This window comes from Pyxicephalus adspersus, chromosome 5, assembly GCF_032062135.1.
Source record: "Pyxicephalus adspersus chromosome 5, UCB_Pads_2.0, whole genome shotgun sequence".
Lineage (NCBI taxonomy): Eukaryota > Metazoa > Chordata > Amphibia > Anura > Pyxicephalidae > Pyxicephalus > Pyxicephalus adspersus.
In genome coordinates, this window is record NC_092862.1 from 56,566,543 (window position 1) to 56,584,119 (window position 17,577).

The 17,577-nt window shown below is 35.6% G+C and overlaps 1 protein-coding gene across 1 annotated transcript in view; it reads right to left on the reverse strand.

The window, feature by feature from the left end:
• The window catches only part of SCGN (secretagogin, EF-hand calcium binding protein), a 32,794-nt gene extending 16,873 nt beyond the window's left edge, over nt 1-15,921 (reverse strand). Inside the window, exons 1-5 of the mRNA XM_072411583.1 lie at nt 15,753-15,921; nt 14,743-14,810; nt 7,338-7,430; nt 3,499-3,588; nt 2,507-2,563 (exon numbers count right to left, since the gene is read on the reverse strand). Coding sequence (XP_072267684.1) covers nt 2,507-2,563; nt 3,499-3,588; nt 7,338-7,430; nt 14,743-14,810; nt 15,753-15,822 — 378 coding nt within the window. The 5' untranslated portion in view covers nt 15,823-15,921. The remainder of the gene's footprint in view (nt 1-2,506; nt 2,564-3,498; nt 3,589-7,337; nt 7,431-14,742; nt 14,811-15,752) is intronic.
• Between the last annotated feature and the right edge of the window lie 1,656 nt (nt 15,922-17,577).

The window sequence follows — 17,577 nt, forward strand, 5'->3', positions numbered from 1 at the left end:
TATAGCAAAGTGAATTTTCCACACAATTCTTAAGCTTATTGTTTGTAACATGATAATTCACTTCAGTAAGCAATAGCCTAAACCCCTTTACTAAATCAACCCCTGCATGCCAGTTTTATTATATATCAGGGCAAAGTCAAAGAGAGGTATTTTATATTCACTTAGCCAATGAATAGTTAAATGACACAGCTTAGTTCCACATCATTACTTTCATAAAACACAAATCTATTATAGTAACAGTCCTCTGAATCAAAGTTGGTCCATTTCCACCTCTGATCTGCAACATTCTCAAATACAATTTATTTTCATTTTACTAATGGCTTTACGCAGCCAGTCACTAAGTGGACGGTAATGGTTCCTCTGGGCAATCTGTTTCCTTTGCAACAAATTACCATTGTTGTTGTCCATTGTAATCATTAAACACTGTGTAATGGACACTAAACAGTAGCAAAACACTGTTAGAATTATATAAATATACATTATGGAAATAAAACAATTGTAACTGTAATTTTATGTCACTGTTGTACACAAAAAAAATCATAATAAGAAAATCTTGACTATTTTTGAAATTATTTAAGTACATATAAACAGAAATATAAAAAGTTCTGCTTTGCAAAAGTATTTATACCAATTGCTTTGAAAGCTGAGCTGCATTCACAGGTTTTGTAATTAATGGTTGGAAAACATATTTTAACAAACAGCCTCATCAAGCTAAAAACCAGTCTAGTATAAAGTTGTTAAGAATCTTCAAAACTGATTGGTTATAAAAACATTGCAAGCTTTGAACATTTTCCATTATTAGGAAATGAAAAAATATTGCACAACTAGGACTTCGACTACAGAAGGCCATCACCAAAAACTGCATGTCTAAAAAAGACCAAGGGAAAGCCCAGTGGAAAATCTGTCACAAGACTTAAAAACAGATGTTTGCCAACAGTTCCCAACAAAACGTGACAGCAATTCTTGTTTTTCTATTGACTTGGTAAAGTAGGTGGTGTGTGGTGAATACAAAATAAACCAACACGAATTTCTACTTTTAAAGTGCTTAGTTAATTGTGTAAACCAAATGTCTGGCAAATCTATTTTACTTCCAGTTTTTAACATTAACACATTTGCAGAGGGAGGATTTGTGAATACATATACGGTGCAATGTTTTATACAGTATTTGTAAAAGTTCCTGCTTTCAAAGATCAAGTAATCACCTGTCAGGACAAAACAGACAAATGTTGATTTTTTGGGGATTATCTGTTCAGGCAACAGATTTTAGTCTTTAATCCACATAATTACACACTGGAGAGAACAATCACATGAAAAAAAGGATAATGTGGTCAACAGGAGCAGGAGTACTTTGTGCACTACAAAGGATTATCACAACTTGATCATTCTTTTATAATGTTTATTATCCCATTTGCATCAGCCATAATACAACCTCCAATGGTGTCGGTTGAGTTTTTCTCTGTTCAGTTCAGCTGAACTGAACCCAATGTCCTGTTGGTTCTGTTGGTACAGGAGCCATAAAGGAATCCAGCTAAAGTCAATGACAGGTATACCATATAGCTAAACCAATTCAGTGGGCGGGAGATGATATGCACAATGTACAACATACCTGTCACTGCCCTAAATTCTGAATCCAGTCGCCAAACATCAACTATGTCCAGCTTTATTTGCTTATTCATCATCAAACACCTAGTATTATTACGATCTCAGGCACCAATGCAATGTAACAAAGTGAGTTGCACTGAACAAAAGTCTTCTGTACCTAATAAAGGTTAAGATATGTTTCTTAAGGACACAGCATGCCTCAGATAACCTTAGTTTTGGCTACTGTGCTGCAGATGATTTTTGGTCTTTTTGCCATTTATCACATACCATATAGTTTTCCTAAGGACATGATCCCCTATGGCATTCAGATACTACCTGAACTAAAAAATCCCCAGGGTTGTTATACCCTTGATTACCAAAAATGTTAAAAACCAGTAATATTCAATGCACTTTGGAATGCGTTTGGCTTTTTTAAACAATAAGTTAAGCTAGTTCGAACCAATTATTTGTGGAGGATCTATTCCATTTTCTACCGCTCTTACTATGAAAAAGTCTATCCATGCACAGAGGTTAAATATCTTTTCCTCTAAATGCAAAGTGCCATCTTATCTCTTGCAATAAGGTACCTTAAGGTATTTAAGTGAATACCTTTGCACTAAGTTTATTATCTAGACCATATATGTATACAGGTTTATACACAATATAACAATATTATACAATAATCTAATATACAATACAGAATATATTCCCCTTAAATGTCTCCTCTCAAGGAAAAATAATTTATCTTTACTTTCCTCAAGCCTGAGCTTCTTCATGCCTCTTATTTGTTAGTTATTATATAGTTGCCCTTTTCTGCACTCTGTACAGTTCCACAACTACCTTTTTGTGAACTAGTGTCCAAAACTGGGATTGAAAATAACTGAATTTATTTATTTATATATGGAGAATGAATATAAAGCATTACCCTAAGTTCTACTGCAGAGATAAATCCACTGCTGTCCTCATCATACTTCCGCCAAATCTGAAAAACAATTAAAATGTATAATTGAAGACATGATGAATGACAAAAAAGTGTTTTTAGCACACAATGGCTTTGATCATAAAAACCTTGGGATTTATGCTGGTCACTTAAACTACTGTTTATTGTGTTCCATGTGTGTTTTTTTTCAGTTTAACATATTTAAAGAATGATGTTTTTGCATATTTTGCATATTTTACATTAATAGTAAAAGGGTAAAAGGTATAATGCATATTAGGTAAAGTATGATTTTCACATTTTTTATCATTAAATGCACAAAAGATCATATAAAATCAAAACTAACCAAAAGCGCAAAATACTTCAATCTTCAATAAAGGCTGGTAATAAGATATACAGACCAAGCCCATATGATTTGATCTTTTTTCAAATATAACACACCATGGATGTATTTATCTACATTATTTTTGTTGGCATGTCTATTAATTACTGTTTAAATGCTACAAGTCACGCTGGTCAAAGCATTTTCCTATATTTTCAGATAGAAATAAAAAGTAAATAATAAAACATAATAATAATACAAAATAATAAAACAAATAATAAAAACATTAAAAAAGCACTCTGACATCCGATGCCCACTCTTTTTATTTAGAAGCATTACCAAGTGCCTGTAACACTTTTGATGAGGATCCCTCAAATAATACACAAAAAGAGTTCTTTAAAGTAACTGAATTTATAGTCATGGGCAAATTTAAAGATAAATGTCCCTTCAAACATATACATAAATAAATTTTCCACCATTTCTGTGTAAATTTCACAGAAATAGGCATTTTCCAGCTGAGTTCACTTATCCCCAGTAGTTTATTTCTGTGTCGGGGTATAGTATCCCCGCTATACAACATTTATTTTGAACATTTTTTTCAATTTGTCAAAATTTTAACTCATGTATCCTTCAATCCTGCCTTATAATTCTCACTTACTCGCATAAATTCCACACTGTTATCCAAAGGAGTTTCCCTGCGAAAAAGTAACAGAAAGTTTTCATCCTCTGGCAAAATCATATTTGCAAGCTGCAAGAAAAATACAGAATTAAGGCATTAGAATAATTTAAGCGTAATCTATATCTAATCATCAAGTTACAGTGCATGGTTTTTCAAAAAAATCCAAAAACAGTTACCTATATAAAGCAATATTTTCACTAAATTATTACAGCCTATGACTTTTTGAACCTAAAACAACAGCAAACAATTTTTCCGGAAAAATAATATTAACAACTAATATCATACCAAATCATAATAAAATATAGTAGTCTATAGCCAGTTTCTAGCTATTGCCATTGTCTTGCTCCTTCGAACCCAGGTAGAATGTATCCTGGAAATTAGAAATGTTGTTTTTTTTGTGGCCTGAGTTAATGTTGCTTAGATGTCAGAAAAGGGAAATGTTGGTTCCCTGGAGCATTTCACATAATAAGTAAAAGCTCCTGCAGTACAGCTACAGTAAATGGTCGGGTGAATATGGCGCACACATGCTATCTCTCTTGTCAAATCCACAGCTAAAAGTGTTCTGCATTAGTTACCTTTTGACAGTTTATGATACTTCCTCCATGAGTTTTATACTACTGAACGTGTCAGTGGGTTAAAAGTAAACAGAAAAAACACTGTATAACAAATGCTTAAATGCAATAACCAGACTGAAGTATTGGAACATTCACATTCCAAAAATATTACTTCTACAGAAATCTCTATAACTCCAGTTATTGGGAAACTTTATCAACTCTGAAGCACAACAAGACAATGCAAAACAGGAGCAGCCAGGCAGGATATGAGGCAAACAATAAGATTTCTGCTTTGTTCATAAATTCTTCCCCCTGCTGTCAAAGTAGTTTCATGATAGAATAAAAAATGTCCTTAAGCACATCCTAATTGTACAAGTGTTTTGAAAAAAGCCGTCTCATTTACAGTGCTAAATCTGTTGTAGACCTAAACTGTCTCCGCTAGTATGTCAGGATGCAAGGGCTGCAAATACACAATTGCATATGCAATACTAAAAGAGAGGCAGTCTGCATTTTTAAACATGTGGGGTATGATTTTGTTACTGATTTGCCTAGTAAACCATCCTAAAGCTGAATCATGCTTTTTATGACAAAATAATCATATATAGTAAGATGATATGATATTTATAGTTAATATGTTGTGTTATTGCTTCACGCCTTCTGTTTTCCAAAGTGGTATACCATGTCAAGTAATGTGGTCAGCCAAAGCAAGGCTTTTTCTGCATCAACGTTGTTTGTACAATTCTGCCACTTTTTTTTATTAACCATCAATGCAAAAGTGTACTGTATGAACCATATACGTAGGTACACTGTATTTTTTTACCTAACTTTGTAGCACTACACTACACGGTAAGAACAAACTCAACTGATCACCAATATAGGAGGACGCTTCTTCATGACCACCAGTTGAAAGAGACATTGCAATTTTCCCTGTCTGAGGTTAGAGTGCGGCAGCCAATGAGTAGATTGCTTCCTGTCCCAGATCTCAGTTACTATTTGCCTGTTGTAGCATTACACTTGACTTTACCACTTGTGGTGTGATTTCTATATAAACCCATTGCTGACTCTGAATGTTATTGACCCAGACATTGTTTACTGCCTAGACCAACATTTATGACTTCAAGAGTGCTCTGTTCTAACCCCTTGGATACCTAGCATGGCTGTCTGGCATCCTTTATATGAACACTAGCTCCATTCTCTGGACCTGATCTCTGATGAATCCTCCTATACTGCTTGATATCTATACATCTCTTGGTAATTGACCTTAAATACTCCAACCTCTACTTTTATGTCCTTGTTCTGCTCCTTTCCGCCCTCAGCTGCTATACCTTGCATAAACCATCCCTCATGTACTGGGATGTAACCAGGGGTTGGTTTGACAATAGTGGCTCCCACAGCAGTGGGAAGAGGGGTAGAGTACAGGCGAAGCATACAGCAGAGATTGCGGATGCTGATAATTCACCACTAGTTAGCTACTAGTTGTACCCAATGGATATACAACAAATAATACACATGGAATAGTTTCTTTTTTTTATAAGCATTCTGGAAAGCTAATTTCTCAGTTACTGTTTGGCAGCATGGAAAATGCAAACAATTCAAAATTTCCACAATGGATAATTTACCAGCCTGTCCAAGCATACTATATGGTATGTTGCACCTTTGTAGATGAAATTGTTATCTTAAAGATTTTAGCATTTGTTGTAAAAGCAGAGACTTGCAGAGTTTACTCCTAAGCATCCAAGAGAGGCCATGTCAGGGTGTTTATAGCCTATGCTGATTATGGCCGAGTCCAGTGTGCAGCTATTGATAGTCTTTAAATTCAGCCTCTCTCAGCAAGCTGCGAGAGTTAGTCAGCTGATGACAGATTCTAAGTGAGAATGTTTCCCTAATGGTACACTAAAAGCAGACATCTCCGAAGCTCCCGTCAGGATATATAAAATAAGATAATGTGATGGACTAAGGGGTGCTAAAAATTACAGGACATTTGATGTCATCCCTCCAAACAAATTCTGCTGCTTTACAACACCCTAATTACCACAGAAATGTTCCCATATTTGTCTGATACTTTTGTGTTTTGGTGTTATTGGCCCTGATTTATGAAAGCTCTCCTGGTTTTCTGGACCACCCAGCTTCACTTCTGAAAATGTATCATCTCCAGCCTTGGAAAGCTTTCATAAATCAGGGCCATTGTGTCATTGCACCCATTGAATTTGAATTTCAATGCCAATGCCTAAATTATATTTGTTGTCTGTGCAAATCCCCCATTGCATTGTGTTAAATGTTTGGCTAATGTAAATGCTCCATTGCATTGGTGGACTCATCATTTAGTTGAAGTCATGTCAGTCCTTCACAGCAAGGTAACATTTACATTATTAGTCAATTGAATGAAAATATTTACACTTACATTGGTGCCTGTTATGATAAAGCCCCAGTGACACTTATAGTCAGTTTGAAGAAAACCCCCTTTTATTGGTGGTCAAGTGGAAAGAATTCCTAATATTCTGAAGAAGCAGAAGATGATCAGTTAAAAAAATGTTTCTGCGGTCATTAGGCAAATTTGTTCTAAAGCAAGGAGCATAGAATAGACCCGGTCTGCAAATGTGCAATGCCTGTCATTGACAAGTTCACAAGGATCGTGAAGGAGGAGGACAGATGGAGCCAGGAAGACAGAAGAGGAGACGCTGTGTGGATACACACTTTGCAGTTCTCGTCTGGAGAGCAGGTCATAAGTGTGGCCGCTTGGTGAACAGGTAAATCACTTAATGAGGAATACCTATATATCTCTATGAGGAATATACAAGGCAGGTGATCAGTAGGTGATGATACATCTCTCTGAGGTCATAACTCAGGACCATGTGACAAATATAGATATTGTCATTGCCGACCTTCAGGAAATACTAGTTGGTATGATGTCCTGACCATACCCATTACCTTCAGTTCCCTCAGAATTCTCTGGCCTGGAAAAAGCATGGGGTTAAGGCAAACAAGGGAAAGTCAGAAAGTCTTATCTGCAAATTTGTACTGGGCCAATAACTTAATGTATTGCAGTTAGAAGGTCAGTATATTTAAAAGGGTAATGACAGCCTTGATGTTTCTTGCATGACAGGTAATTTTAATAATGCTGGAGAAAGATTTAAACCCTGCCTGTTTCCACCTTTGAATAAAATAAATGTAGTAAATTATAATGGAACGTCAGGTGATCTTTACATGTCTTTATGATTTCAACAACAAATATTTACTTTAAGTTAACATTAATGGATTACATACCTCTTGTATTTGTAGGCGGCCATCTGAGGTGACATCATATGCAGACATGAATCGATCCTTTACCCTTTGGACTTTCTCTGCAGTAATTGCATTCTAGATTTAAGCACATGATTACATTTTAAAGGGTTAATAAGGTGGATTGTTCCCATTCAAAAACTGTAGAATTTATCCATTTCATGGTGCTTGTTTTGTAATGTTGAAGACATTAGGCCTGAATATAGCTTTCCAAGGCTGGAGAAGATACACTTTATTAGTGAACCTGGGTGATCCAGCAAACCTGGAATTAATCTGATCCGGGATTGAAAACATTTGCTAACAAATAGAAAATAACTTTTAAGAAATCCATTACAGGGTTGCTGGATCACCCAGATTCACTGATGAAAATGTATCATCCCCAGCCTTGTTGAACTTTAATAAATCAGGCATATTGTATCATCTATCCAAGTATCTTCCCCTGAAGATAGGTGTGAAACAAGACATACAATGATAGTTCAGAACAAGATAGAGTACACAGAGATGTTAGTACGGATGAGGAAGAATGCCTCAGTGAGGAAGAATGCCTCAGAATGCCTGACAGTCTCAAAAAATTTTCCTTGAACTTCCGATGGGTCCGCGAAATTTCGGCGAACCGAATTCGCGAATCCATGGTCCAGGTTCCCACGATACCTGAGCTGTACTTTTCAATGACAATTACAGCCCAGGGACCGTGAGAATCTGGACGGTCACAGCTGAACTCATATGACCCCAAGACTACTGTATTATATTCTACTTTGTGAATGGACACAACTGTAATCAATTCTGCTATTTCCCTGGCTCATTGCAGAAAGGTTGTAGCTGCAGTCCTTGGGCATCCACCAAGACCTAGAATCCTATATGCTGACCTGTCAAATGCCTGACCTTGTGCAATCTCTGCCAACCTTGGTGAATGTCTAACAGCATGGATAAGAGGAAACTAAGCAACTGCAAGTCTTTGTTGTTTGACACTGCTGAACCCCCTAAGGAGCTAGGAGATATTCTATGAAGCCAGGCATTTGACATGGTTGGAACTTTAGGACCGTAGATGACCTCTGAATCTTGGCTGAACACTGAGGCTGAAATGTCTGGCTGATTTTAACATTATGTGATATTAAATAAAAGGACAATCCTGTTATTTTAGATTGGCCAGTATGTTAAATTAGAAATAAGCATGTTATAACTATTTAGAAAGGAATATTCACTTTACTGTAAAAGCTAAAATGTGACTAGTTGGCTATAGCATGTCCTACATGAGAACTGCATGCGTTGCCTGATGACAGTAAATGAGGTTAAGAAATTCTTTTTCTTACTGTCCTTTTCCAGCAGAGGTTTGCTTACTTCCTAAATAAAAGACATCAATAAATTAGGCCGAAATTACATTGAAAACGCCTGGTATTTTGCTGTATATTGGATTATGAAGAACAGTAAAGAAACTGTCCTGTTCATTTCTCTAATGCCCTGTTACCCTGGATGGATACTAAAAAATGCAACGTGTTTATAAAAAGATTCATTAAAGGATAAGATGTTTTCATTTTCATGCTTTGTACCCTATTCATCTGAACAAAAATGGCCAAAGCATACAGAAGTGCACCGCATGAGTAATGATTATCACTAAGCTCATTCTGTACATATATTTTGCAAACTATATCATGTTGTCTCCATGTCAATTCAAAAGCACCACCATGATGTTCTTTGTCTTTTCAGTTTGTATTTACTTTCACTATCAAGTCACCAGAACTGTTTTCTAACATGTTTTGTACTGTTAGTGACAGTGATTTGACAGGTCATGGATTATCATTTGAAAGAGCAAGGGTAGTGACAACCAAGCAGAAAAACGCTTAACTAGATTGAAGGCAGGGGCTGCTGTTGTCACCTCTTATCAAGAAGGTTGCACAGATCTGATTTATTGATAATCTCTTAAAATAACATGGAGTGTGAAATAGATTCATGTTATATAAAGTTAAAATCCTAATTTAATCCTAATTAAATATTCTTAAACTACCTCCCCATACTTCTTTTATTCTTTCTTTTAAATGCTATGCTATCTCTAGTGCTGTATAATATTAAAGCTCCACTTTAATTTTCAATTATAAAATATAGATATATTATAAAACAAACATATGTTGAAATGTAATTTAATGTTAACAGTTAACAATATTAACAATATTAAATTATTATTAAATTAACAATATTAAAAATCCTTTTAAAATTGATAAAACATTAAAAATACAGGTAATGTTCCAGGCTCATGATCATGTGACATGAAGTCGTGGCATTTCATTATATAATCTTAGCTGAAGAACAGAATATCCCAAAATATTCAGAACTCTCAATCACTCCCTTTAGCAGAGGTAACTTTACCAATGACCTACATGTTTGGTCATCCGACTGGCATAAAAGGGAGCCAAAAGCAGAATTTGTAAAGGAAAGGCAAGTTTTAAAGCTAATCACTTACTCTTCTTTTATCCACCCCAGCACATCTGAAGTGAAATACAATATACATTGTAATCCAACAAATTTGACCAAAGTTTATTGCAGAATTTTACCTGCTCTTTTCTGAATAAAGTAATATAAGCCTAGATAGGTCCGAGGTCTGTGCATTTAGTGGTCCGCGACCTGCAAAAGGTTGGGGACCACTGCTGTGGAGGACTGAGACTACAAGTGTAAGCACCTACATTCATGATACACATTGCAATAAATCATGGGACATGTAGTTTAGGAAGTTGACATTGCAGCTCTTCTGCTGTCCTCTTGTGTTCAGATAGAATAGTGAGGACTGAGAATTTAGATTTATTTAAAGTCATTATTTTTATTTTAAAATTCATTTTGCAAATAGAAAATGTCTGTACCTTAGGGAATAAAGTAATATTGATATCAATCATCCATTCATGTGCATGCAAAAACTCTGTTCTGTTTTATTTTGCACATAATTGGGCATTCTTTGCGGATGTAATGGATATTTGGGGATGCCAAACAACTCTATCCATTTAATTCCTGCTTAATTGAAGTTAAATATTAAAACAATAAAATACAACAACCCCATCTATTATAAATACTGAACAGACAACATTTGCCATTTGAACATTCAGTTTGAACCATCTGCTCCTATAATAAAATATAATACAGTAGATAAGATCTTTTAAAATTCTTTGGATTTATGCCATCAACATATGGTTCAGTTAAAGCATGTACCAACTGAAAATAGAGGGTAGCTTGGCTTATTTAAATGAATCATTTCACATTCACATACTTCTTTAGGATGTGCAGCCACAGCCATAATATTCTACACATCTAGTCCACAACAACATCCCATTTAAAAGTTATGATGCCTTGCCCATACTCTTAAGCCTCATAGTGGTCAGGCTTAGCAACCATCTTGAGACATTTTTTATGTGGCAATTATTTGTATGACGCAACCACTCGCCAAATGCCTTTTTTTTAATTTATTTTTATTAGCAACCAACAAAAACAGACATATACAGAACTTAATCCGTCAGAGGTAGAAAGCAGCGTAAAATATAAACAAAAAGGAGGCGTATAGAACTGTAGTAATATACATTACAAAAAACATAAAAACAATTTACAGCATGCCATATTTTGGTAAGAAAAACAATTTCTCAATAATCAATCTGTTACGGGAATATAGTACCCTTGTTGCAGGTTTCATTAGTCGGTCACTGATTTTATAATAAGTAGAGAAAAGGAAAAGGATAAATTGAGAGTGAAAAAGAAGAGTTAAACAACAGTAGAAAAGAATAAGAATAGGTGTGGGGAAGGAAGGACAAACAGGGTAAGAAAGGGAATGGGGTGGGGGGGCATGTGGAACAGCAATGTAATTGCCAAGGTTCTATGCTGGTGGGCAGAGTAACCTTAGATAATCTGCAGTGGTCTCAAAGTCATCCCAGTAAAACCAGGTAGGTATTAGTCTATGTGAGCATCAGTCCCCTGATTTCACAACTTTTCTATATATTGTATATCATTCACCCTGGTTGCCCAATGCAGTACAGTAGGCGGAATAGTTTGCCTCCACAACGGGGGGGGGATGCAAGCCCCCCCGCATTTATTAAATGGCGCAGTAATGATTTTTTAGCCAAATGCCTTCTAACAAGCTTTGTTTCACCACATTCAATAAGATTAGTAAAGATGCTTTACCGCTTTAGTAAACCAACTCATTGGGCCTGATTCATTAAAGCTCTCCAGGACTGTAGAGAATAAACTGCCATGGGTGAACCTGGGTGATCCAGCAAACCTGGAAGGTGTTCTGGATCACCCAGGTTCACACATTGCCCCTGATTCATCAAGCAAAATCGGATTATCGGTCGCGCATTCGTATTAGCGATCCGGAATCGCGCGCGATCGCGCTATTCAACAACCGGAAAAGCTCGCGCACGGAGCCGCGCTTATCCGACAGCTTTTTACTGGCGATCATATTGCGCATGGCAGGAATCCGTCCGGCAGATTCAGGATGCGAGTGGACGCGCGCACTCGAGTCCCGGACCGCGGTAATCCGCGATCGCGGGTCGCGCGTATTATCGCGCTTCCCGCGATCGCGGATTTCAATGATGAATCAGGGGCATTGTATCCTATCTTCTCTAGTTTCGTACAGCCTAAATAAATCAGGCCTATTGTGTTAATTACCATTTACCCATTTTAGATGTGCAAGTATCATTTGTAAAGATGAAACTCTTTGTAGTCATTCACACTGTAATGTAATTTTTAATACACTTTACCTCAAGGTATGGTAATAGTTTGTATTCCTGTGTTTAGCGTGTTGCAGTAAATTTTGTAGAATGTTGCCAAATTAGAAATTAGAAACCGCAAAACTACCGGTATATATTTATGTGTATGTGTTCCAGAACCTGTGCATGTGGCTTCTACTCTATCTGTCCGAAACTGAGTTGTTGGTGGGAGAATGTTGGAACTGGCATGTTTTTCATGGGCTTTCTGAGAGGCAGGATGTAGAATGCATTGAGTGATTTAGATTGGCCTAAAATGGCCAATGGAGGTCCCAGGACCAATTTACTGTAAAAGGTGACCAGGGAGCACTGCTGCAGTACATTAATGCATGGATAAACAAGTGAATTACTGAACAGGTAAGTTGTGTTTACTGTATGCAAATTGATGTTTCATTTTCAGTTCTGATTAATCTGAACTTTAATAGGAAAAAGCTATACTAAATTCATATCAAACCATTAGTGGTGTTACATAATAATTGTGTTTTACCACTTCTAATACCATAATCCATCATATATAACCATACACATGACAATGTCTACTTGGTTCATCTCAATACAGATTTTCTCCCAGCAATTATTTGGAATATAAAAGTTGCTCATTGTTAAACGCAAATAAAACTGTAACAAATTGAAATGAGTACACGTTAGCCTTGGGTAATAGAAGGCTGAACAAAGTATCCTTTTGTGATGAGCTCTTTTCAACATTTTAATAAATGAAGCATCTCTTTCACTTCTGTGCTTTGTGGGTGAATACAACCTGTTAGTATGTCCTTATTACAATATACAAGGACTCTAGTAGTAAAGACAAAATCTAGACATAAAACAGCATCAGAGTAAAGTGGTGCTTTAACAATCAGTTCTAGACATCTATCAATTATCTTCTAATTATATCACCGAAAAATCGCCAGCTGCAGACAGAATCCAGAATGTGCCTACATGGGTCTGCTTCCTGATGTCTGCTCTGTGTTCTATCCTCCTTTTCTACTTTTCAGCTAATCAGGTTTCAAATTTCATGGTAGACTTGAAAATAATACATCAGGTTTTTTTGTATGTATGAGCAATAGGAGGAAGTGGAGATGATTGGGAATACATCTTCTGATTCCAGGCAGATAAGCAAAATGAGTACCCAAGACATAAGACAATAAAAAAGGTGGTCTGGGCTAAATGAAAACCTGAAACCCTGAAAATAGCCTGTTCTGTCAGTGTTTATTACTTACTTTTAATTCAGATTTTACAGTATTTTCAAGGACCAAGGTACAAAGCTAATATTTATTTGTGGTACCCACCTGATATTATATTACCTGCAACCAACACTAAACCCCAACTAAACTGATAAGTAAAACAAAACAATCTGAAGACAAAGCTATGTGGTAGTATGTAGTTGGGACAAAACTAATTATGTAAGTAGGTAAAGTGGACATAGAATAAGCTTTGTTTCTGCAAATGCATGTATTAGGAGTAAAATTTACAGGTATATTTTACCTCTAAAAAATCACAGTACTTCCAACACACCGACTTAATCTCTTCTTCACTACAGAAATAGGGAGCCATCTTTGTTTAAGTATTATCCAAGGTCAATATCTACTTTCTGTATTCTGATGTTGCCCAAATAATAATTAGTAAAATCCTAACACCTATACAATTTTTAGGTTCACAAACATGGCAAAAGCCAGGCTCCTACTTCAGCTTATCTCGTCTCGTCATCTTATCTTGTAACATACTACAAAATTACAATATTCTATTTTCATTGCTTGGCCAGAGAATGAGGAAATTCTTCATCCAACCTGCAGCAGACTAATGACATCATCTCAGCCTAGGCAAAGTCCCAATATATTTAATGAAACATGTCAGAACAGACATATCTTTGCATTATTAACAGCCTTTTTAATTAAAGTGTTCTTTCCAGGGCTGTCACCCTCATGTTTGCTTGTCTACATATCATGTCTAGGACCTAGAACAAGCATGTGCATGACAGATGTCTAACGTCTAATGTACATATCTTTGTCATAGTTTATTGAAATATTGTGTAGACAAATAAAATAAATGATAAGGATAACTTGGATACTGCACTTTCATCAAGTCAGCAAAAGCAATTCCCACATCCCATATCTATCTGTCTATCCATCTATCCGTCTGTCTGTCTCTCTCTCTCTCTCTCTCTCTCTCTCTCTCTCTCTCTCTCTCTGTCTGTCTGTCTGTCTGTCTGTCTATCTATCTATCTATCTATCTATCTATCTATCGTCTGTCCTTTTTGTAGTCATATCACTTGTTGTAGATACTCTTAATAGCAATTTATTTCTGCTATAGTAAATATGTATAATCAGGTATAATTTATGTGTAACCCAAAAGTATAAACCTGCATATGCTACCAATTCAACACACACACAGAGAAATGGATTCTACCTATATGTCATAAAGTCAACATATATAATACTTCAAGCCTGCAGCTATAGGTATAGATATAAACATCATACTTGACACTTTGCTATTAAGAGTTCATATAACATCTTTCTTGTAACTCCTAACAGCTTTTTATATTAGCTTTGTGAAGTGATAACGTGTTTCTGTATTATTCATCCTTCAGTAGTTCCAGATAACATTAACATCTACATAGTCTAAAAATAAACCATTATAAAAAAATAGAAGCTACTTACTGTGCCTAGTTTCTTCAAAAGGTGACAAAAGAAATCATCAAGCTCTTTACCTTCAATGTACCCATTGTCTAAATGCATAGAAAATATATATTGTAATTCCAAATCAACATCTGTTACATTAACATCCTAAGCATAGTACATGTGTAAAACAATAAACGCTAATTTTTTATTGTTCTGACGGCTCCATATGATATATAAATATATGCAGTTCCACTTTGCTGTTTTAGCTGTCTTAATAAATGTGATAAACTCTGCATGTCCCTAATGTGAAAAATAAAATAATAGAACAGTGATCTGCTGGGTAAAGCGTGGTCAGCAATGTTTGTAAAATACTTTGTATAACCTCTGTTAACATTTCTGATGATTGGATGTCTTTTTTCTAAGTAAATTACATCCAATTTCCTCGGAAATGGAAAATCTTGCCTTTAGTTGTTAACATAATCCATTTAGTGTTGTGACCAATTACCAACTGGTAAATGAATAGGAAAGATAAATAAAGGGTTGTGGAAATGTTGCTATTTAAATTATTATTTAAAAGTAAGTTTAGAACCTTTAGTATATACCATTGTGCTGTGTATGATACATGCATACATCGTCTTTTTATCTATTGAACAGATAAAATAAAATGTGTATTACCTCTCTGGAAATGTTCTTAATTATCTATTGCATTTAAGGTGAAATCTATTAGGATTTTATGAATTTAGTCTACAGATCCTAAATTACTTTTGTAGTGTGGATTACCATTCTAAAGCAACTTTTACCTTTTTTTATTCATTTACTTTACTCATCTAGACCCATTTAAAGCTATTCATGTTGTGGGCAAAAGCAAATTAGATGCCCATGAATGAAAAAAATATGCATTTTATCTGCCACGCATGCTACATGAGCCCTTATGTAGGTATGTGTCGCCTAGGCTGCTTAACAGTATTAATTAGGGGAATTAATTATATGTGATTAACTAGCCCAAAGGTTTAAGAGTTAAGAAAAAAAATGTAGTGCTCTTTACTTACCATCAGAGTCAAAACGCTGCCAAATCTCCAGGAACTCTGCAGCATCCAGCTTGAGAAAGCCGCTGTCCATGGTGCTAATTGTGATAACTGTGCTGAAAAGAGAAGAGAGCAGAATGCAGACTACAACTCAACCTTCCTTTCCACTTCAGCTCTCAGCTTTATTTATGGCTAACAGCAGCTATCTCCTCCCATTAAGTACTTGTTGTACTGCCTGAAAAGGAGGCAGGGTCATCTACAACACTAATGTATCACATATGCTGGAGTGAAGGCTAAAGTCCAATGAGTCTTATCAGAAATTCTATTATTTTGCTGGTTGCCTTGCGTCACTGCCATGTTTCGCATCACAGTGACAGTGGCATGTACATAAAACATATTGTCAAGGCAGATGCATAGACCTTTCATGCATTTATTCTCTGCTATACCCTGATACCAGTGTATAGATTACCATTGACAGAATCTAAACTCTATTATAGGCATGCTTTTTTGTTCATAGCTAAAAGTATAATTAGACCTAGGTGTTATAAAATGCTAATTTTTATTAACACAGTAAATTAGGTTATTCTGTCTGCTTTTGTAGGTTTGCAAAGTTTATAAAGTTTACAGTATACATATAAATAAAATAAATAAGCTTTACGTGTAATACATATGCTTTGAACTCATATTGAAGCATGTCTTTTCAGTCTTTTTCCTTTTCAGTAAAGTATGTGAAATGAAAGTGGGTGTGATATAATTTTTTTAAATATAATATATATCTGAATTGGGAGATATAGAAAAAATATGCAGCACACCCAAAGGATTTTTGGGAAGTTTTCAGCATACACATAGCAGTGACAGTTCACACATTTGAAAGGAACTGGAAATGATGGAAATAAATTCGTAAGGGCCAGAATCAGAGGAAGGATGCACATAAACAGATACAAAACAACCTCTAAATTGCAGATAATCTATGGAAAAAATAAAATTATTATTGTGGCAAGTAGATTATACAAAGAACAATAAACCTCACTACTCAGCAACCACCTCTTTAGTGATTTAGGAACATGGTCAATATTCTTTAACAATGTTTTAATGGAGAATGTCTCATCACAGGTAGCCCATTATGTTTAGAACACATTGAAAATTCATGTATGAACATCCATCATTTTTTGCATAATTAACATATTTAAGGCAATAAGGACACTTTAACATGTAAACCACATGTATGGATTATTATGCCAAATTTGTATGTGTACTTGGGATCACTGTCCTGGTGCATGACCCAATTTTCATCCAGCCTTTAAAATACTTTTACCTAATAAAATAGTTACATTTAAATCTAGATTACTTTGGTATGAACTCAATAACTGAAAGGTGCCCATGTCCTTTGGCTGCAAAACAAGCCCAAATCATTGTGAGGGAATATGACTGTACGTGCATGATTGTATTTCTAAAACATCCTAAAGCTGAACTCCAGGATAAACTAATGTTGTCTAAATACAAAAGCCATGTTTGTCTCCCCTTATTCTTGGTGTGCTCAGCATTTGCTCCAGATCTGTGCACTAATCCAGCATTAAAAACCACTGCTACAATATCTCTTTGTGCAGAAAGTTCCAGTAATACAGACCTGTCATTGTTGCTCTTTCTCCTTGGACAGGGTGACTATCCTTGTATCTGTCCCCTATATTTGTTTTAGAGACAGCCTGAAAAACCGCCAGCTCAGCCTTCTGCACAATATATGTACAGCACAGTTACGATATCCCTGCTTTTGTTTACAAGGGAGTATCTGGTTTTGCAAAGGCATTAAACAAACATAACATGGATTATTCCCTCTGTGGCAATTTAGAAA